A 24,460-nucleotide genomic window follows, 5' to 3' on the forward strand; every position below is an offset into this window, starting at 1 on the left:
ACTTTTTAAAAATAATAGTAATCATACAATGAATCCAGAATTGAAATGAAACGCATCTGTTATGTTCTCTATTACTTTATGCAATGCTTTTACTTCTTTCCTTCTGGATCCTCCTGGTTCCTTTGTCATTGAAGTTAAAGAAAATAAATAAAATCATCGAAGCGAAGAATTGCGAATCTTGCCGCGCAAGAGCTGTGCCATAACACCATGTAGCCCCGCCTTTTTTAGGATGGGAGGTGGAGGAGGGGGGCGTTGTTGAAAGAGCACGTTGTTAATACCTGTTAGTGTTTTTGTTATGCTTGTATTTCATGTACTCTCAAGTACTGTCTCCCATTTATTTGTTAACTAACCTCTTGTATATATTAAGGCTTGTTTTGTACTCTTAAACACTCCAGTGTTGCCACAGTCCTAGGTCTGGAGTGGGCTGAAAAATAGTACCAAATTGAAACAAAAAGGGCTGAATTCATTATTTTATACCAGTGTAATACATGGCTCAATAACATGAACCTAAAAGAGGTAAAGTTCTAGAACATTCTCTCCCCCCCCCCCCCCCCTTCTTCCAAGAGTCCAAATCAAGAAAGTTCTCTTTTTAAAAACGTCCAAATAGGACGACCCCGAACAACCGTGGAAGTAGATGATTTTTTTTTTCGCACGTAGGAAGTATAATAGAGGCCGCAAATTAAAAGGGAAAAGTTATCATGTTCGGTGAGTATTGTAGGGAAATCAAATGCGCCTCTATTTCAAAGTGACCAATAAACCAAAACAGTATTATGGTCATATAAGAAAAAAATAAATAAAACAAGCAACAAATCAATCATCTCCGAGTTCGTGTGTAAACAATACATTATAATAAAACATTAACATATAAATTATTACACCGTATTCTCACCTATTTCACGACCGAAGGAGGATAATAGACTGTAAGAAGAATATAAGATAAGTAAACTGACATTTGTAAAAAGAAATGTAAAACCGGTCCAGCATCCTAGAACCTTCCCTAAAAGACATCACAACATATTATTAATAGTTTTAAATCACAGTGGTATCTATGGTGCTAAATTGGGTAGAATTGTACCAACTTTTTCACAAAAGGGGCTGAAAATGCCAGCGTGGTACCAACGGGCTAATGAATGACAAGAAGGGCTGAATTTGGTACAATTGTACCAAGTGTGGCAACAGTGAAACACTCTCTTTCATTTATTCTTCAAGCAATCTTTTCTTTATGTTAAGTTTTTGTTATTTTAAGAGAATAAATAAATGTTCAAACCCCAGTCTCTAGATTTAATTTTAAATTCCAAATAAAATTCTAGAATATATCACACCGCTTTGTGTTTCTTTTACATGCTTCGACAGACTTCACGCCAGCAATGCTGCTTTTCAACCCCTCTTATGTGTTTTGTCAAGTAGTTTTAGAATTTTTTGTGTTACCACATATAATATAGCATTCTATTGAATTGCACATGGAGCGTTCGGAATAGTAAGAACGAACTTAATACTACCCCGAAAACCTTATATTATCTCGCAGACCTTTGATTTTTCATTTGGATATGTGTAATAATATAGTCATCCCTTAAGTAATGTCATTTTCTGTCATCTTTAAACAAACATCGGAAAAATGGCATGAACGTAATCATCAGGGATCATAATTGTTTTTCCCTAATTTACAACTCTCTCCCACCTATCAACCAGCTGATGAATCTTCTGCTGATAAGTGTCATGGAATTTTAATGTAAGGAACTCGAACATTAGGTGCCGTACACTAACAACAACACGTTCGGTACCAGTGTCTTGCCATCAAGGTGGTTTTGGAGCCTGCGAAATAGACTGAAGTCTAGTAGTGTTGAGTACGGTGAATACAGTAAATAGCAAAATTCCTCCACCCGAATTCAGCAAACTTGGCGCAAGTATTCTTGCAGAATGTAGGTGTTGTTCCTGTGGATAAGCACACCCTTGCGACTGACCAATGCAGAACGTTTCTCCAACAATGCTGCCCGTAGTTGCTCCTGCTGCTGACTGCGTATCTCTGCCATGAGTGGTTTGGTGGCGAAAGCTTAAAATGGGCGATGTTACCCATATCCCAAGGAACCCACATTACCATCTTGCGGGGGCTGAGATCACGTTCTGCTGCTATTCCTACCGAAACCCCTTTCGGCACCCAATAACATCTGCATTGAATGTTGGGACAAATCACCCATTTTTCATCTACATGTCTAGAAATGGCTTCCATCTGTGAACTGAAAATATCTACATATTGCTGCTTTTGTTGTGGTGTCAATTCACTGGCCAGTTCTTCCACTGTTTGATGCAGACTGACTTAAATTACTGTTCGCAGAGCATCGTTGTCCAGCTTAACACGTCTTCCTTGTTGTGGCATATCGGTAAGACTGGTTTCTGCAAACCGGAATTCCTGGAATCATCTCTGAGAATTCCACACATCGAGGGTATCCTATCCATTGATATTTTTCATCGCTGATGTTGCTGTGATAAACTTCAATCAAATCCATACAGCATTACATACCGATTATGATTTTATGTTTCTGCATTGTCCTAACGCACACCCGTGTAACACAACTTGTGGAGCTATCTCACTCGATACTCTGCTATGGCGCTGTCAGCAAACGATATTACTTATGGAATGATTCAATATTTGAATTGCAAATTTAAAAAAGAAAAAGAAAATCCACGATATGCAGTTGCCGGGAAGCAAATGGATACAACCAAAATAAATTTAAAAATAAGAGTCAAAGAATATATTCTGAATGCAAAAGTACAACATCCGTTGTTCAAGTTTGTCAAAATATATAAAAGAAATACAGTATCATATATTTATACAATAAATAAAGGAAACAACTAGCTTTTTTCAATACCATATCCTCTGTAAGGGCGAATTCAACGGAATTCAGTTGTCTATTTTTAGCTCTTGGAAAAGACCTAATAATTTATAACCTAACACAAAACCCATATTTTACACTGGTTTTTGTACACATATTAGCCGAAACAAACAGGACTTGACGAAGACAGTTAAATAATAAATGATAGTAACATATACTGAATACTAGCACAACGAAAACATTAACTGGATAATATTATTAAAAACTTGGCTACCATTACATAGAGAGAAACATATCATTTGATAAGCCTTCAGTAACTACAAACAGCGAAATAATTACTGTATTGAGTCAAGTGAGACTGTTCCTTGACTCTCTCCCCCGTCCCCTCAGTTTTCACCTGGGTAAAAAACATTACGGGAAGATGAAAACAAGAATGTGCAGGATGAAATACAATTCAGATAACTAGCTCCTACTTTATTATTTTTAACTCGTAAAATTCACTACAGATTCTGAGACAATACTCGCAGCCATGTGTTATAGCCTAACAAGAAATAAGTATCTTGGAAATTGCTTTTCTCTTAACAGTCATAAAGTACCAAAACACAATTGTGCCCAGTGATAGCTCTGATTAACGATTCTTTAATAACTAATTAACTGGCTCTATAGCTTAAGGAATCAGTTAGCTCAACACCGTAAAAACAACAGATTGAGCACAGATTTGTAACTGAAGAAAAAACAATGTATAGACTAATTTATTTTCTCTAAACCATATCTATTCCAGTCGTACCTTCGTGCAGTCTGCAACTATAAATTCAGCTGTGAACAATGGTGCATAACCACGGTCATTCTTACACCTTTGCTGAAGATCTCGAAACCGAGACTGACACTGCTCCACTGACGTCTCTGCAATATCACTGCAAATTAAGTGAGTGATGGCTCCTTTCCGCCACTTCAAGAGATCTCCTCCTTTACCACAACCTATATCCAATACTCTGATTGGGTCTCCTTTGTTCATTTCTTGCTTAATCTTGGACAGGTACTCATCTAATAATAAAAAGAAAACTTAGAAAGCGTAAGAAATATTGTCTACGCGAACAGGTTATATATATATATATATATACTCTCTCTCCGGTAATATAATTTTCTATTTAAAAAAGTATGTGTACAGAATTAAGAATTAATTAATGACACAATAATTATAAAATACAAAAAGACTACGAACAGGATGCTCCGTCAGAATTTTACAACTAGGCCTGAGGTATACTTTATTTAGCAAGGAAGATACATTATATACTAGGTAACGAACACAGACTATTATACTCAACTAAACAAAGTTGAAAATAAAACAATGAATTGACACCTCCAAAAATCAATATACATACATTAATACAAATCTTGTTAAAAACCTTTTTATGGGAATTGCTTTCCAGCTATATACACTATACCAAAACTACATATATTGGACAAATAATTTGTCTCCCTTCCACTCTCGCAAACCTACCTAACACAGCCTAATACAAGGTTTGTTCTGGATTCGCGATGACTCCACGAGATGTTGTATGACCACTTTATGAATTCACTAGCCTAATGGTAGGTCCCATAGTTCTACCGAATCATGGAGAACCGTACTCCTGCGTTTTATCCTCTGATCCAAATAGTTCCATGGACTTTCAATTAGCTTAAAAAAAAAGGGGGGGGGGGCTTCACATAAGAGAACGAGCTCGATAGGGTCTGAATTTTTCTCAAATCATGTATAAACGCTTTGAGTCCTGTAAACACGGCAATTGTCAATGTCCACTGCAAATTCATCATGAAGGTGTAGGAGAAATGGTTGCACTCCTGGCCTATTCCACTATTAAACTTTGCTCAATCATAATTTTTTTTTTTTTTTTTCAAAAAAACGTTGCGATTAGATTTTATACGACTGTAAAGTTGCAAAATCTTTGCAAGGTGACAAAAGCATGTTGAAGCGTCAAGTTTGGCAGTACAATCATTTGTTTGTTTTCGTGTGATCGAAATATAATAGAAGACATATGATATAGTTGTTTTGGTCTAATAAAACATGTATCAGATAGCTTTTTCAACTCCTGAACAAAACAGAGGTATGGGGTTATGAATGTAATTGAAAAATGGAACACAGACCATGACGTTACAGTTCACAGTATATATATATTACAATAGAGCAGTAATAATAATATTGTGCACTAATTGTGCCAGGGCTCCCCGCCGGTCTAGTGCACATGCCATTGATTTACATGGTCCTGGGTTCGATTCCCGGTAGAAGAGCACAATAAATTTAATTTCACAATCATTCACTTTCACTAATCATTCGTCTGCTTCTGAATAAAGGCAACACCATGGGATGTTATAGTTCAAAATAAATAAATAAATAGATAAATAAATAAATTAATTAATTAAAAAATAAAAAAGCAACCTTCACCATAGTGTGTAGAGGTTCTCAAATGCTTTTTTCCAATGCGGTTAGGTGAGTGAAACAAAACGTTTAAATTTCAAAAATCGCCGTGGAAAGAAAAGACATGAGATAGGTAGGAGACTATTCTTTATAATGGAAAGGAATATGACTGTAATGGAAAGGAATATGACTAACTCCGAATACTGTGAAATTTGAAGCCACTTACACCCTTATTCTGATATAATATTTCGGAGGTATTCAATTCTAATACGTGATATGAATGAAAGGGGTTACTTTACATTACACGCTCCAGTTAGTAACTTTACGCAGACACGAAAAGTAGCAAAAGGACGTAAACGTGGGACGTTGAATAAACTATTTCACTTCATTTCACAGAACATATTTAGAAGTGTTTAACGATAGAAAGTGTTCTTGTATATTTACCGATAGAGCATGCAAGGTGCCAATGTCCGAAAGATACCCGCCAATCTATGCAATGATCATTACGAGATTACAATCTAGTATTGCATCTAATCCGCGTCTGGGTAGAATGAAGTGCGTGGGATATGTCCACATGGAGCAGGCGTGCTAACGAAGGCATTATGCGCACAAAGGAAGAATTCTTGTTCCAACATTTGCTAATACAACTATTGGTTCTCAGGTTGAAAAGTGGCACTTTTGTTTGCGTACATAAAGATACCATCTGAGCGAGGTTTGTAAAGTTAATCCAACAAAAGTACCGAAAAGTTGTTCAGGAACTTTAAATTACAGAAGGGGTCAGTTTGACTAAATAAAAGATGTTGAATAGAGTTCACAGCGGCACCTACTAACGCTTTCTTCTATTTTTTTTTTTTTCCTAGAGGGAGATAAAATAATATGAGAGGGCCACAGTGGAACACTATTTGCGCTAAAAGAAGTGCTCTGCAAAAGAGTGACATGTGATCGCAATTTAATTTATTTTAGCTCGGGGAAGGGGGGGGGACAACTTTGCAAACTCTTGCTTTGTGCTTTTCAATTCTAAGATGATGGTGAGGGGAAAAAAAATCCAGAAATTTCTGCAAAGCCTTTCCAAGTTCTCGTTTTAAGCTTTACATAATTTATTTTTCGTCAAACAGAAACCTTGATGCAAACTGTAAAGTGAAAAGCTGCAAAGATTACTGGTGGAATAGATTCCCCTGATCACTAAGAATCTTCAAGTAAACATAATGCTTCATGTTCATATCCCTGCACGTCTAGGAAGTTATGATAATTCCTTTTATGACTTAGTAAAGAAAAATTTTAAAGAACTATAGCAACTTAAAACAATTTATAACACGCATAAAAAGTTTACCTATGGTAACTGAAAAGACTTTTTCTTTCTATTAACATATTGGGAATCGTCTTTATTTTTTAAATAAAAACTTTAAATTTTAACATCACGAGTGACGCAAGTTTTCGTAACTATCCACACTTACTAGTAAGTCCCAATAACCATTGTCTTCCATGGCTACGAAAGACTCATTACAAAATAATAACATCAGCTAATGAAGATGGAAAGTCTTACTAATGAGCATGCTCTTCACCCAGTTGTTGAAATTCCTCAGGTAAACTATTCGGCTCTTGGATCTCTCTTCTAGACCTTTTTCTTCGAGCATGTTGTAATGAGCGGCTACAATTGCACCCACTTCTTGACCTTCGCTCCTCGACTTGGTGGACAAATCAGACGGCGATGGAGATTCACTCATTGTCGACGAGCTTTCCTTCGATGATGACTGCTAATTAAAGATAATAATAATACTTAGAATAAACTTTAAATATAAATGTGGACGTCACAGTAAGTAAAATTAACAACTGTAAAATAGTGCACATCTGGTCATATTATAGATAAATATCAAAATAAAAGGAACACTTGCAATTTGCATTACGGAAGATGTGTGAAACAGTAGCACAGAGGATGCGTGTGCAGTGCCTGGATGTTGTTAGTCGTGTGTTAGGTGAGTAGTAGTACGCAGAGTACACCGAAGGCTTGATAGATTATAGTATCTACAGGGGACGTTTATTTTGTTTCCGTCAGATCGGCATATGCTTCTCATAAAAAAGATTCTCAAAATAAAAATAATCATCAAAAATAAGACTTAAAAACGTGTAAAGTAAATGAAATATAAGCTCCATGAAATAACATTTAAAAGAAATCTATAGCTAAAGTGATAACAAAACAGAAAACACGATACGTAAAATAACTCAAAGAACGAACAATAGAACAACACATGTAAACGCTAAAACACAAAAGCCTTAGAGGAGGCTCAGTAATACAGCGCTTACTTTTAGCCTATGCAATCCTTAGTTCGATCCCAGCTTTCGCCAAGTGCATAATTGTGGGACGTTAAACTAAATAATAATAATAATCTTAGGATATTAATTATTTCAATCACAACAATAAATGGGAGAATACGGTCATCAAAAAGAGGTCATCCCCCAAACCTAACTAATATTGTTACTTAGTCCGAAACTTCCTCTGAAGTCACCTGTAGTATTACAGACATTCTACTTGAGGTCTTCGTTGAAAAAGTATACTCATGCCTAGTGTTGTAAAAAAACGGTATTTTTTCTGTGGTTTTTTTCCAATAAAAAACATCGTTCTTTTTCATGTTTTTTTTTCAAATGTCTGTTTTTTTTTCTGGCAACTATTATTTATTGATTTATGTTGCAGATTATTGAAATAATCAACAGAACTTGAGTCGAAGCCCTCGTAACTTACAAATCGTTTGTTTCTTTGTACCTATACGAGCAAAATTATGTGATTATTCCTTTCGGACCCAGGTCATTTTTGGCGTTTTCCTACATTTTCAGTTAGTGACTTATTGCTCAAAAACCATTCATTCGATTGATATGGTTAAGGCCTTGTTTTTTAAGAAAATGATGTGGCTATGTTTTGGTGTAAGTTGCACTGCAGTGTTTCCAACGGGTGGGAAATTATTGAGGGAAATATAAGGGTGAAAATTCCCTAACCGAATTTCAATTTTTTTTTTTATCTAGCACCACTGCTGCTATATGGGTTCAAGTCACCTAAAAATTTTTTTGGTATGTTGACAAGGTACAGTGAAATCCTGAAGTCACTGGCTTCCATTCAAAGAGGGAAAGAAAAAAATTCTCTGTCATCATACACACAAAATTTTGACACTTTTTACGCCTGAGAAACAAAAATCAACAGATATGTCGGAGCTACAGCTTCTCTAATTATCCCATTGAAACTTTTTATGGTGCGTTCTGTAGGGCAAAGAGGAAGCTTTCAGATAGTGGTACGTTTGTTTCAATGTAGCTAGCAAGAGGGTAATAATAGAGGGGAAAAGAGAAATTTTCCGAATTTTTCACCTAAAATCGGAATTAATTGTTTTGACTGGAAACACTGCCATCAGACAGACGAAAACTATCTGAAAATAAGCCTTAGTACTCCAAGAATATATCCTACAAGTATCATGGCAATATCTAACAAAGTAAGCATAATTTAAAAAAAAAAAATATCTCATTCTACCTCAGAAATTTACCATTTTTTTACCATTTTCAGAACATAGTTTATTATAAACCTCAATTGTACTTCCCCTAATTATTCTAGTGAAACTTTTTATGGTGCGCTGTGTAGGCTAAGGACGAGGCTTTTCAGACAATGGTACGTTTGTTCGAATGTAGCAAACAAGAGGGAAATAATAGAAAAAAGGGATTTTTTTTTTCAAAATTTGACCCTAAAATCTGGAATTAAAATTTTCTGCAGCTGGTAACACTGCTATCAGACACACACAAACTATCTTAAAATAAACTTTGGTATCCCTCTAATATATCCTACAAGTATTTTGACGATATCTAATAAAGTAAGCATGTCAATAAAATATCTCATTCTACCTAAAAAAAAAAATAAAATAAAATAAAAAATAAAAAAAAATCACAAGTTATCTTTCCAATTAGACAGCAAACTCTACTGTAAACCTTAACTGTACTTCCCCTAATTATCCTATTGAAACTTTCTATAGTGCGTTGTGTAGGGCAAAGACGATACTTTCAGATACTGGTACATTTGTTCCGATATAGCCAACAAGAGGGAAATAATAGAGACAAAACACATAATTTTCCCAAAATTTCCCCCTAAAATCTGGAATTAAAAATTTTCTGTAGCTGGCAACATGCTACCAGATAGACGCAAACTATCTTAAATTAAACATTGGCATACCACTAATATATCCTACAAGTATTATGGCGATATTTAAGGAACAAAGGTTCTCATTACCAAAAATATATTACGGTAAACAGAAAAGTAGGGAAAAACTAGAGAAATCAAGGGTTAGAACCTAAATACGAATATTTCGTGCGCCCCCTAATTACCCTATTATAACGATCTGTACTTGCGTTTGGTAAGTAAGGACAAATGTTCGATTGGCGTAAGTTGACTTGCACTCGGACGTATAGGTACGAATTTATAAACAAAAATTTCGAATTTTTTGCCAATTTAGGGAAATTTTAATTTCCCTAACTGGCAGCACTGCGCGCAGGCCAGTCCAATTGATGTCAACAGTTAGGTATGCATTAGAGGTATCTACCGGGCAAGTCTTAAGGAGGTCTTTCTACAACGAAGGAAGCTACAGGAAAAAAAGAAGTAAAGGAAATTCGAAATTAGAAAATTCTCGAATTTTTGACTGGAGTGAAATTTGAGAAGGAAATTCGACACCAGAAGAAAACGAAATTAATATGATAAACTATGGTCCAACCATATCTGGCAAAAATAATATCCCGATATCTTAATTAGTGTCCACACAGGAGCGGATTAAAAAAGTGACACAAACGTGTGTGCCACTTTCGCCAACTGGGCCACCGAGTGTACATTTGATTACATTTTTTGACTACTAATCCGTGTTGTTGTTGTTGTTGTAGTTATAGTCTCGACTAATAATAATATCGTTGTTGTAAACAATAACATGATAAGGAAAATTTTCTCTCTGTTTTACATCTTAGTTTCAACACTGTTGGTGAGAAACGCAGGGTGTTTCAAAATGAATATCAGGGTTTTAAATCTTCGTAGTACTTATTACATTTTACGTACAATTATATGCAATGCATTAAGTAAAAGAGTACCTCAAACAGTCTTTGCTACAAGTGTTCGATGTGAGATTCATTCGTCACACGACGCACATCTAGTCGATAGGCGAGAAAGGCCCATAAACTTTCCGCCATATGCCACAAAACACATTCAATTTACGGGAATCTCGTTTCAACTGTACCATCTCCTGAGGATTTGCTGACCGCCAGGTACAAACATTATGAGTGTTCACATTAGTTCTTAGGTGAAATGTCGATTTATCACTGAAGACGACACGACCCAGAAAATCTTCATTGTTATGCAGCAATATTTCACTTGCAAAATTGGCACGTAAACCGTAATCTGTAGGCTTTAGACCTGTAACAACTGCAAACGATAAGGACATAGTTGCAAGCGTATCTTTATTATTCTTCACCCAGACGGTTGCACTGTAACTACAGATTCAGTCTTTATTAAAACACAAAATGCTTTCTGCTCTCTGGTCTCCATCTTTACTACTTAATCTTTCTAACGGCAGACAGAAGAAACAATGCATGTGCACGCGTGCGTACAGAACTGTTCGAGTTGCTCTTCCATTTGATATAATATATATAATTGTAAGTTAATAGTAATAGATACTACAACGTTTCAAAACCCTAATATTCATTTTGAAACACCCTGCATTACTTCAAATTGTGTCATCCTATAGTCATGTCTTGTATATACATATCATCAGAGCCGGCCCTAGGCAATTTGTCGCCCCGTGTAATGGCATAATTTGTCGCCTCCCCCTTTCTCCAGAAAGAACAAATCTTAAAAGTTATGATTTTAAGTATGGTACTCCAGCATGAACAACGAAGGGGAGGGTAAGTGCAGTTGCACTCAGAAAGGCTTAAATACTTACTAAAAACGCAATCCCGTTGTGTCTGTTTTTTCTTTAAATATTAATCTATTATGTTAGTGAAAGATAAAGCAAACACACCTGCAGAGGAAAGATGGTAATCCTTTTTATAGAATTCAATATCGAGCTTCAATCTCAATGTGTCAATTTGCAATTCCAGTACAAGTAGCTCTTTCATCTTTATTTCTTGATTTTTCTTCTACATCTGTTAACATTAAAAAAAAAAAAAAAAAAAAAAGTTTCTATCTTCAATGATAAGGAACCTGTTTCTGATAAAAACATGACTAGTTGTCATATCAAAACTGTGATAACTTACTAAATGAAACAGATATTCGCTACTATTCGAGAATTGAATTCTTGCATTTGACAACAATCAAGCAATTTATGCTTGGATTTATTCGACCATTTGCTTTAGCATTGTCCATGTGATCTTAAACTAATGCAACCTAAACATAATTTATGAATGTAGTATTCAAATAGAAGGTCAGCTTAGTAAATGTAACTACCATCATCGTGAAGTCTGTTTCCAACAAGAAATATCTAATTTAAATAATATACTTATGACATATTTTGCCGTACCCTCCAAACTTGCCGCTCCACGCAAATGCACGTGTTGCAAATATGGTAGAGCCGGCTCTGCATATCATATATATCTAGTCGACAAATTATTTATATATGAGAGTTAGAAAAATACTATTAGGCAAATTAGTATTAGTTTTTACCTTTAGACAAGTTATTTGAATTTTATACTGTTCGTGACATTATTTTCGTATTTATTAAAGGCCTGCTTTCACGAAAAAACAAGATTTCATTTCTACTTTTATTTCTTAGTTGATATTGATGAAAACTGCTGAAACCCGAATTGTTAGTAGGTTGGTCATTCCATGTGAAGTCAACAAAGCCCACAACCCGACCATCTTAGATTTTTACCAAATTTTAGTATTTCGTAGGGATTGTCGAGATATGGAATTGTGCAAAGTTGTAACTTCCTGTGTGACGAAGTTTCTGAATTATGGAGGCTCAAAAATACGAAAAAATCGTCCACTTTGGTACATACACGAAACTTTCGGACAACACTGCTCTTGATCCAATTGGTGTAGAGAGCTAATTCTTGTTTTGTTTGAGAGAGCATAAAATAAGCTTTCCAACGATATATCGCATGCCTAGTTCGGGAAGAATATCTATTTAAGGTCACCCAGTATGACCTTTTGACCTTGAACTTTTGAGAATGCATATCTTCGATTTTTCTAAAACTCGCATATAATTTACACACAAGCTTACTTTATAACATAACGGAAATAGAAGTTGGGATAGTAATGGGAACTTTCAATAAAATTGTTTTTTAGTAACAATTTGTTTGTACCAGACAGAGTTTTAATGTGTAAAGCAGTTTGCAACACTGCGTTTAATGTAATAATAATAATAATAATAATAATAATAATAATAATAATAATAATAATAATAATACAAAGCGACAGCTCTCGTGTTCAAGCTGGAAAAGATTTTGTTTTTTAAAAAATAACGTACCACGAAATTCACAGGAGTGACGCTTCCGCTTCGTATTCCTTATTAGTGACATATTTTAAGGCCATATGTTTTATATTTTGCCTTCCCCAATCATATATCTGGTTGTTATCTGGTCACTATAAGGTCTTTTCAAACTTGCTCTTGCGGAAGCGTCACTCCTGTGAATTTCGTGGTACGTTATTTTTTAAAAAACAAAATCTTTTCTAATTCTTTTAAGTTTCCCGAGTCCATCACACGTACTTTTTCCATGTGTGGCGAAAAAAAAAAAAAAGGTACGGAAAACTAGCTTTAATGTATCTAATATTGATTTTTTTTTTTTTTTTTTGTAATGAGCTGCTGCTCCATCGAAGAAATAGAATAATTTTGTTAAATCTTCAGAACCGAATTTATCTCTCAGAAAGGTAATAAGTATTTTCTGCAATAGGTGCACTAAAATTGTATCATGTTTCAGACAGCTGACGACCACACTGTCAGTTATAACTAGACGTCTGGAGATTTCTGGAGTATAAGCAAAATAGTTGCTTGACCGTTATTCCAGTGGAAACCTTGTGACGCTTCTAGGAAAACGAACGAATATTTTTTTTTGCAAAATCGGAAAGAACAATGCACTGCTTATCAAGAAGTTTTTCTTTCAGATCCTTAAGATATGAAGATTGTTGATGAGTAAGTTCTTTTGCTTTACGAGCCATGTAGTTATTGCAGTGAAATTCTTGCTGATGTTTTCTGACAGGTTAACCTTTTGGAAGTACAGTTAGCAATTTTACTTGCACACTTCTATCCGCTGTTCGAATTTTTTCTTTCAACTGCATTATAATTTCACTTTCTGCTGCATTTTGCTTCCCATACTCTGTAGAAATGTCTAATAATTTTGTGATCTTTTGGGCTGCGGTTCAGAAATTCTAACGCACTTTCTTTGACGCACTGCTCAATATCACTATTTCCAGCATCGGTGCTGCTAATCATCACACTCTCTGTGATTACAGGAGTCGTACTCGAATCACAAGGTGTTGTTAGATTCTTAAGACAGGAATCACAAATTTTAAATCCATCTTTTAGCGATGAACACTTTGAAATCATCCACGGCAACATATTTCTCAAATATCTTTTGACATTCCCATGACATTCTATAATAAATGCATTGCAGCAAACTGTCTTCTTGAATCTTGACGATGACATTATTCTGATATAATAATTCGTTAAATAAAATTGACCATTGGAACACTGACTTAACAGACATCACAATCGTACATTTGAACGTGTGGACTCAGTCCCCTATCAACAAATTCCTCTAACTAACGTATCCACACCTCTCAATCTTCCAAATCTTTCTGTAGCAGACGACTGCGCAATCTATCATGCTGTTGTGCAATGCTACAGTGTTGCAAACTGCTTTACACATTAAAACTCTGTCTGGTACAAACAAATTGTTACTAAAAAAACAATTTTATTAAAAGTTCCCATTACTGTCCCAACTTCTATTTCCGTTATGCTATAGAGTAAGCTTGTGTGTAAATTATATGTGAATTTTAGAAAAATCGAAGATATGCATTCTCAAAAGTTCAAGGTCAAAAGGTCACACTGGGTGACCTTAAATAGATATTCTTCCAAAATTAGGCATGCGATATATGGTTGGAAAGCGTATTTTACGCTCTTTCAAACAAAACAAGAATCAGCTCTCTACGCCAATTAGATCAAGAGCAGTGTTGTCCGAAAGTTTCGTGTATGTACCAAAGTGGACGATTTTTTCGTATTTTTGAGCCCCCATAATTCAGAAACATCGCCACACAGGAAGTTACAACTTTGCACAATTCCATATCTTGACCATCCCTACGAAATATTAAAATTTGGTAAAAATCTAAGATGTTCGGGTCAGAAATCCCTGTTTAATTTGTTGATTTCACATGGAATGACCCAGGTATGGTATTCATGTAAATTGTAAAATATTTGCAGCGTATCAGTATCTAGCGTTTAATTTATGTTGCATTTTACGGTGATTACACCTACATAAAAATATTTCATACTTAAATTGACGTAAGATGCATAACAAATGACTATTTGAAAAAAATCTAAATTTAGAAAAAAAACGAGGCAATGTATTTTTTCTAAAAAAAAAAACGTACATTTCTGAAAAAATACGAACGGTTTTTTTTTTTCCTATTTACAACACTACTCATGCCTTATATACAGCTGATCTTTCGGTGCATGCCGATAGCCCACTTAGAACAGGTAAAGCTAAATGGCTACTAGAACTTCAAAATTTACAATTCTTCCACTATTTCCGAATGCCTCCTAGGGACTTACTTCTCGATGACTGCTTACCAATTGTGTAGTCTTATAATATGCCTGCAAATTTACATGTCATTACTTGTGAGAAAAATACGCATCAGCTTGTGCTAGCTGACCACTGCTAACTAAAATTTAATCTATTATAGTTCTTGACAGGATGAAGATGAAGCGGCCGCGATTTATGCGTCCGTAGGGAGTACACAAAGCATATATGGGCATAAAGGAATACACGTAGCAACCAGTGCTAGGTGGTCACTGCAGACTATTTAATTGAATAACGTTGAACTATGAAAGTCATTTTTACGTTCCATAATCACTACCACTTTCGACTATCTTCCACATATAGCGGCAACGAATTAGGTCATGTTTTCCACGTTGTATTACTATTTACGTATTGTTATTTTAACACACCTTACCTGCAATTAATCTTTCATTCCCGTCCTTCACTCTTAATATTTCTTGTTTTGAAGCTTTCTTTGCTCTCCTTACATACATATTCATGTTCATTGTATTACTTCGCAAAACTAGAGCCTTCCAACTGTACGATGTTGCAAACGACGCACTATTTAGATATAATGAAAACAATGAATTCTTACGTCTCACCTTTCCAAGCAGCTCTATAAAAACAACGCCCTAATACAATATTATGTAAATAAACATTTAGTGGGGACCTTGAGGGTGGAGCCCCCTATCAAATACGTGTTCTTCGGACTTCAAAAATTTCAAAAAGCATACAAAAATATTTGTTTCCTGTACAAAGTTGCCACTAAAAGGGCTACTTATATTCAAGGAACATACACTTCTCTTAGCACAAAATGCACCCTTACTAGGGATGTAAAATACCTGGGTATTTATTTCAGCGGGTAAATACCCGGGTATTTACCCAAAATGGGTATTTTAGTGGGTATTTTATGTTTCAATTAGCAATAAATGGATTTTATCGTTGTCAATGAAAAATATAATGGTCATTTGTATCACCTGCAACAAGAGCACCAAATAACCACCTAAAAAATCATTTTTTCTAGTAATTAAAAAATGAATTTGATATTTATTAAGTAACTAGCAGCGTTCACCCCGCTTCGCTGCGGTCACCCCGGAACGCAATAAACTTTGTTACTTAGATAATTTTTACTTTTTCGCTTTCAAGTGATTTATAGCGCCTGTTAGTTATGTTAACCCGCCGAGTCACAGGGTCATGCGGGTTGCATATAAATACGTTTATTTTTATACCTATGATGAACTAATAACAAAGGATTTCTACGTATGGACACCTGAATGATCAATTATCTCAAGACACTGGTAATTGAAAATTAAAGTGATATGATAAAAATCATCTAGGGTCCACATCCTAACAACCCCCCAAAAATGAAAGAAATCGGTTCAGCCGTATTAGCGTGATGAGCGGACAAAGGATTTTTTGTACGTATTCACACCTGATTGGTCAATTATCTCAAGACACTGGTAATTGAAAATTAAAGTGATATGATAAAAACCATCTAGGGTCCAAATCCTAACAACCCCCCAAAAATGAAAGAAATCGGTTCACCCGTATTAGCGTGATGAGCGGACAAAGGATTTTGTGCGTTCTCTTTTATATATATAGAAGATACCGTCGGATTTCTCACCTACTCACCACAATTTTCTTTCTACTTACACTAAATTTCCTTCTATTACCCTTGGCGGAAAATAATTATCCATTCTACCCTGTGAATTCTTACCTTGGTGTGCCTCTGAGGCGTCCAATCAACTACGCGGTAGAATTTGGTAGTGGATCAAACCAACACGAAAATTTAAAATTTATGACAGAACGTAACGATGACTAAAGAAAGTGAAGTCAGTTGTCACCAAACCTGTCACTATTATTATATATTATTATATAATTATTAAGTATTCTGCCTGCCAGCAGCTCCTGGTATTAATGACACGGAATTTAAGTTCTTCCTTAGGTTCGCCTCTCATGAAACTTTCTCCATTTTTCTCAATCTGGCTCATCTTCTTTTATTTTACAATACATTCTCCAGTTTTTCAAATCACCGATGAACACACTAACTAAAGTATTTAAGTAACAGAAGGATCTCTATTACTAAAGAAATACGTTTTCTTTTAGTTTATCAAATTTATTAATGGCGGAAAATGAATTATTAATAATTGGTTTCCTATTTTAAAATTCTAAAGTTTACAGCAATTTTATTATACATATATATTGTTAACATTACCTTAATTTTTTTATATTAATGGTGAAAACAACCTTTTTAATAACTAAAAAAACTGAATTTATATTACAGATACGGCTGGTTACTTTCTTCACGCAAAATAATGTTATTTTTGGTATTTTATCTATAGGCAATGAGATGTACTGAATTCTCGAGTATGCAAAGAATTGGACCAATGAGTTTTTTATGTTTTACCCCTGGCTTACGGAATTAATAAATTAATATGTTTAAGAAACTACACTGTAACAACGAAGTTGTTGATATAGTTATATCATAGTAAAGAAACTCGACTTTAGTAACTAATAACCTTGAAAATACTTAGAAACTTTAAGAAAATTACACATTTACCGATTACGAAAGTTGCAGAATAATCAAGATAATTAAATTTAATAAATTGGTCTATTAAATTATTTACTAAATATGCCGTTGAAAGAAAATCATCCATAAAATAAGGAATAACATTTCGTAAAACACTTAAGTAACTAATTCCTGATTTTTAGAAGTGTTCACTAAATGGAGTTTAACACTAACAATAATGCTTTGTAAAAGAATTTGTTGGAATAGCATATTTAAAATATTAATGTGATAAACAACATTAAGCTGTATAGTAACTCAGTAATATTTATACTTTAAATTATTCAATATAGAACAGCAATTAACCTCTACCATATTTGGAGTACTATAAAACGACCACAAATTTTACCGTCCTACTCAGAATCAACCGTAAAATCAGAGTCGGGATCATCACATAATTCTTCAATATCAACATCACTATTATTCCCTTCTTCATTTCCTTCTATGTCACCCATTTCTCTGTATCCTCTTCCAATGTATCTGGTGTTTTGTTCTGTTCCATGTCAACAGCTGGTGACTTGGTCCTTGATGACACTGGTCCTGAGTGTTGCATCCGTGAAACTTCAGGCAATCTCTTATTTAAAAGCTTCCAGTTATAAGAAGGATATGTTAGTTTTCCTGTCCTTTCCAATGATAAACGATTTATTGTTTTACTAAATGTAGAGAGAGTTCTTTCTGTGGCAGCAGATGTAGCCGGAGCACAAAGGATTCGAATGGCGACATCAGCTAATTCAGTGATGTCTCGAGACCCTCTCCACCAATGTAGTGAGCTCATTTGTTCCACTTCGTCCCACAAAAACGTCCATGCCCAATTTCCTTCCCTGCCCTTATAGTCAGTCAAATGTGATTTTAGTAAAACAGAATTCAATCCCATTTGTTTTCCAATTTCACAAACGAAGTTTACTCCATCCAGCAATTCTTTAGCGGTCAATTTGCAGCCGTGAAAAGTTGGATTGAGGAGATCTGAAGCCAGATGAATTGGACTCAAGCCGGGTTCACTTCTTTGTTTAAATTTTTCCATTATTGATTGTTGTTCTGTTTTCGAAAGGATTGGTGATTGTAACTGTTCTGTCAGAGTTAGATGAAGGTTCTGGAATTTTGAGTGCACAGTGTCTATCTGATACTCATTTTACTCGAAGAAATTAAGTAAAACCACTATAGGTTTCAAAATGGCTACAAGGTTTTCAATACAAATCCAGAATACATCATCAAGAAGTATTTTCTTGATTTCTGAAGGTAATGACGATTCCTCACTCACGCGAGCATCTAAAGACCAGTTTTATTGACAAGCACACTTTGGAGGCATTGTAAATGGTTTCCCCATCTTGTTTTTCCAGACAACTTTAACGAAATTGTAACCCTTTTCTCCCTTGAGTTTTGTGTACATAGTGCTTGCAGGTGATGGCTATGTTTGATTGTTTTAACAACATCAATTACACTTCCCAGTAATGTCTTTACCGATGAACTTCCAATGATGTCATAACAAAGCAAATTGAGAAAATGAGCAAGACAACCCAAAGATACTATACTAGGATACTTCTGTTTTACTAATTTAAAAGCTGCTCTCATGTTGGACGCGTTGTCTTCTAAAATTATTTAAAATTTTTCAGGGTTATGTTTTGACAGAACATTCATAATCTCTTCAGACAAGTAATGTGCATTGTGTTAGTGACAACGCGAAATCAACAAAAACAGGTTCAGGCTTTAAAATGACGAAATAACTGATAGATTCATTTCTTAAGTTACTCCAACCGTCACACTGTAAATATAGGTTTCTTGATTCCTCTAACTTCATTTTAACTTCCCCTTGCATTTCACTGTGTTGAGCATCCCAGTAATTCGTAGCCAGGCGATATCTTGATGGGAGAGAATACGAAGGACGAATTTTCTTTTAAAAAAATCAATCCACAAATAGTGATCAACAAGTGACAGGGGACACCCACTAACGAAGATCGCTTTGGCAATGCTTTCCTTCAACGCTTCCTGTAAGACTTCAATAAGGTTCCATACGTCGGCATTTGTTTTAAGAAACATACATATTAAAAAATCCGAATCATCAATATTATATCAAAAATCCGAAATAGTGACGTTGAATCTAAGGAGCCATAAAAAAATTAAGAAAAGCCTGTATATTTTATGGAAAATGATGTATTTTTTTTTCGTATAATAAATGCGACTATACCTACTATATCAAACTCACTTTCTCCTTTCATTAAAATTACTCCAAAATGTTCTTTTAAGTTGGAAACTAGTAGACATATCATCTTTTCATGATTAACTTGAACCTCCATAATGTTCGACTCAGAAAGATTTTGATAATTTTGGTCGTCTTTATTCAATTAGTTGTAGCCTCTGATATGCAATGCTTTAGATACATGACCCAGCTTTCATTTATCCTTTATTCGTATGACGGTTGTCTGAGTTGTCTGTGAAACATTTCTGAGAATTTTAAAATTTCAAAATTGCACATTTCGGGAAAAATTGTTGGATTGAAGGAGTCTCAAAACATCTGTTCTCAAATGAAAATACACAATAACTTGATAGGGTTCTTGAAAATCGGCGGCGTATCGCAGACTTTACATTTAAAACTGTCTCCCAAGGATTTAACAAAGAGGGATTATATACGATTTTTATGTTTGGACAACCTAAGGCTTGAAGTCATACTACAATTTCTTAATTGTTTAAGTCTTGGCGAAACTAATCCAAGTTTAAAAGCCGTTCACACCTTGGTGAAGAAAGGGCATAGGTGGATAAGTATAGTAAAATAGCCCGAGATCAATCTTGGGACGACAAGAGGGTGGTAATGTAGGTACCCCCAGGAGACAATAATTTCTCATGTTTCAACTCTGACTCTGATTTGTTCGTGAGCAATGACGTAAACTCGGAAAAGTTAATTATTTCTCAAGATTGGCTTGACCGATGTTGTTCAAACTTAGATGCATGTATAGGTGTACACGAGGGCTTCGTCTGAAAATTGTAACAGCTCATCCCCAGCATTTCCCCTTTTCAAAACACTTGATTCAATATTTTCATCTCCTCTTTACCTGTGAAGTTCTTCGAGAAAAACATTTAAAAAAAATAGGTTTTAGATGACGTTGTAACCTAGAATAACATATAATACCCAAAATTGTATCGTGGGTGAGTCATGGTCAAAATTGCCTGCAAACCCACACCGCACATGAACGGGGTCAATTGGTTATTATTTTGCATATTTATAGTGAATGAACGAGAAAACACGCTCGACAGGCCCCAAAATATTAAAAAAGGTCACTGGTATGGTTAACAATTCTTAAAACATCAAAATAATTGAACTTTCAGAAAATACCCATTTTTTGGGTAGGTAAATACAAAAGGGGTAAATACCCATTTTATATTTACCTACCCACTGGGTATTTACCCGACCCACATCTCTAACCCTTACTGCCTCAGAAATGGTTCTTAAAGAAGGAGTTACATTAATAGGTACAGATTGACTTTAGGACGGCTGAATATAACTACAGCGTGTGCACATATGGCATAAAAATTGCAGTGCCTAGAGCACGAATTAAGCATAAACAAACTTGTGTTAAATTTTTACTAAAAAGCAAGAACGCTATATGAGACGAGATCTACTGATTAACGTGGAATCCGAATCACGAGCTGAGCCGGGAGTCGAATTCCGGTCTCCCAAGTCAAAGATGCGTACGGTAACCACTTGGCAACAAAGAACCTCCGCTATCTAACCGAGTCAGGGCAGAGTGTAGTATGGGGAACGGAGCGTTAGTGAGGGGGTGCGTACGTGAGATCAGGCGCGTGAGAGACGGCACGTATGTGCATTATCCATAGTGCAAAAAAAAAAAAAAAAATCTGTAGATGGTACAGCTTTGCTACATCTTTACGATGACGCAGTTTTTTTTTTTTTTTTTTTTTTTTTTTTTTTTTTTTTTTTTACATTGTACACTGCCTTCACATAGCAATTTCTCATGCCTTTCCCATGTGTTCTACGTCGTAAAGTAGCATGCTGCATATTTATTGTACGGATCCATACATAAATTTAATACTTTTTGGACAGTGGACTTACAATCCTCTGTACAGATTTACTTTAGGACGACTTCAGTCTACGTACACGACAACAACTATTGTGAAAAGACACTAACCAACTTGTGCTATGTTGCCAGTAAGAGCTATGCTACCTAACCGAAAACATTAAATGAAATCTTTTAAGTTTTACGTCCCACGTTTATGGCGGTTAGGCTAAAGAAGACGGTGATGATGGGAGATGAGTGAAATGGTGGAATGAAGAAAGTGGGAGGAAACGGGAGAACCCCGAGAAAAGCCACGAACACGGTGTTTGTCCACCCCAAACTCCACATGGCGCGAGCTGGGATCGAACCAGAGAGCTATCTAACCGAGTCAGGGCAGGAGCGCAGCAGGGGGACCCGAGCAATAGCTAGGTAGGGTGGGCATAGGGAGAATGCGTGTGAGCGAAGGTGGGTATACACACAACCGAGGATAGGGGAACACTGTATATGGCATAGAATTAATTTTCGTAATTGTATGTTACTAAAACGTTATATAAGTACTATCCTGTTATGTTTTCAATGCTTTTATATTTGCCTTTTAAAGTAACAAAACTCATCACTCACTTATATTTCAAAATTATGTGGATCCCTTAACTCTCGTACACTTCTATAGTTGCGAGCCATGAGTTAGCACTTTCAGTTTACATAGCTCTACACCACTTCGTATACTGTGGTTATCTACCGTATGGGCGAATCCATGCATAACAAGTTCGACATTCATTCATGCATTTTCACGTAGATATGCATCTCACAGGCAAGAACACAACACAGTTAGACATTACTCAAGCTGACGGTTCTACGAAGTTTTGACATATTTCCTACATTTTCAGGTTATGTTAGAGCTTTATATTTCTTTTCGCAGAATATGTACCAAATGACGAGCCAATTACTAGCTGCAGATTTACTTCAGGAGGACATATAAATGCAGTGTTAACGTATGGCATGAAAACTACAACGCATACAGCAAGAACCAACTTGCGCTAGGTGACCACTAAAAAGCACGAATGCTATCTAACCGTCAGGCTAGAAGCGCAGCAGGTGAGCCCGAGCGACACCGAGGGGGTGCGTCCGTAGGAAGCATGCTCGTCAGCGACGGGGCGTATACGCATAAATGGACAGTGAAAAAGAAGACTTACACACACAATATTATCATTTAAAATTCATTTCAGATGCTGTGCACTGACAGTAATTACTTACAGGCCTATTCACACTCTTATTCCTTCACCAAAAATGTTTCACATCGTATTTTACCTAAGAATTTTCTATTTGGTAGAACTATCTGCTCAAAGTGAATCACATATGTACATTATTTACATAGCAGTCTATTCAAATATTAATAAATTCGCTCCGTAAATTTTAAAAACATGTGGATCCGTACAGTAAATTTGCACCAGATACACATATTGATATGTCGTATCATAACCCAAGTACAATACTATTGTTGAAGTATCATAACATATTTCTTCCGTAAATTTTATATTTATGATCCCATTAAATGAGATAGAAGCCAAACTGTTTCCCTGTTTCACCACATTTACAACTCCTCTCTTATTAGTATCAGCTCTACATCTCCATATTTCTCTGCATTCCTGCAGCACAAAAGTCCTAAGATAGTTAATAAGACAGTGGGTTTGAAACATTGCCCTATTATGTTCTATTGCTTGCTTACCTAATATCGCATCAATATGCGATGACCATTAGCTTTTTTCTTACTCTCATGCTGATACTTCGACTGATTATATTCACATCTCTGTAAGTCCTGTAATCTCGGGCTACTATATGCGGCAGCTAATCATTCCTTTCCATTTCTGAATTCCTCTTACCGGTAAAATTAAATTTAAAAAAAAAAAAAAATCCCTGCATTTTTCTAACCTGCATCACAAGTAGGTAGATATTGAGATAGGTAATTATTTTAACGATAAGTAATTCCACGGTTTCACAAACATTTTAAATCTGTACCAAAACAGTAGATAGTACCCATTGTTTCTGTGGACTATCCTAGCGAAAAAACAATTTAAATCGTTACTATCTACTTGCACCCGAATACCTAATCTGTACTGAGATTTATACTTGGGTTCGACTGAGACATACTATAAAACTTACCTTATTACAAGCTTACCTTGTAATACCCATTCTGTGGCTTGCACAGTCTGAAATCTACATGAGAAAATTATTACAATTTTAAGTTTCTTTTTATCACTCACCTTTTGATTTTTCAATTGGATATTACTTGAACCATCTTCTGGTTTCCGAACAAGAACTTCTGCAAGAGCTGCATTTTCTTCACTTTTGCTTGACATTATAATGAATCGCTATGTTATTACTAACGCAAACGCTAACAGCGTCCTGCTCTGCTACAGGTAATTCATCAGGTTAGTGTATCAAACACGTAATTTCATGACCCCATAAACACTAGGATATTTCCTATACTTTTTGCACATAAGAATTATTAATAATCAACTATCATATTGCTTCACAAATTAGAAGAAGTATCCCTTAAGAACTTCAATTTTTAGCAACGAACAGACATACAAAATATAAATAAAAGCCGGCACTTTCGCTCCAAGTAACAAAGCACAAACAGCGTCGGACAGACGTAGATCACTTACATTTGACCAAAAGATGTTTCATTCGGAATCTACTACACAGTTTATTGTCTATGGCAGGGCGTCCAAATTAACTGTCGGCGATACAACGATGGATACGTTCATATTTCAATTATGCATTGGGGTTTCATGGGACAATCTGAAACGGTTTGTGTTAACACAATGCTAAATTGCGATTTTCGTCATAGCAGTTATAACGACTTTATGATTTTTTTGTGTTGCGT

At 35.4% G+C, this 24,460-nt stretch overlaps 1 protein-coding gene across 2 annotated transcripts in view; it reads right to left on the minus strand.

Moving 5' to 3' along the window:
• The window catches only part of Rnmt (RNA guanine-7 methyltransferase), a 43,025-nt gene extending 18,737 nt beyond the window's left edge, over positions 1–24,288 (minus strand). The window contains exons 1-3 of one of the 2 annotated variants that reach the window (XM_081743952.1): positions 23,835–24,288; positions 6,788–6,995; positions 3,619–3,875 (exon numbers count right to left, since the gene is read on the minus strand). In XM_081743952.1, the coding sequence (XP_081600078.1) occupies positions 3,619–3,875; positions 6,788–6,995; positions 23,835–23,930 (561 nt within the window). In that variant the 5' untranslated portion in view covers positions 23,931–24,288. Of the gene's footprint in view, positions 1–3,618; positions 3,876–6,787; positions 6,999–23,834 lie in introns of both variants that reach the window. The other variant, XM_081743950.1, reaches the window with a different exon arrangement.
• Between the last annotated feature and the right edge of the window lie 172 nt (positions 24,289–24,460).

This window comes from Thermobia domestica, chromosome 2 (assembly GCF_964235325.1).
Source record: "Thermobia domestica chromosome 2, izTheDome1.hap1.1, whole genome shotgun sequence".
In the NCBI taxonomy this organism is placed as follows: Eukaryota; Metazoa; Arthropoda; class Insecta; order Zygentoma; family Lepismatidae; genus Thermobia; species Thermobia domestica.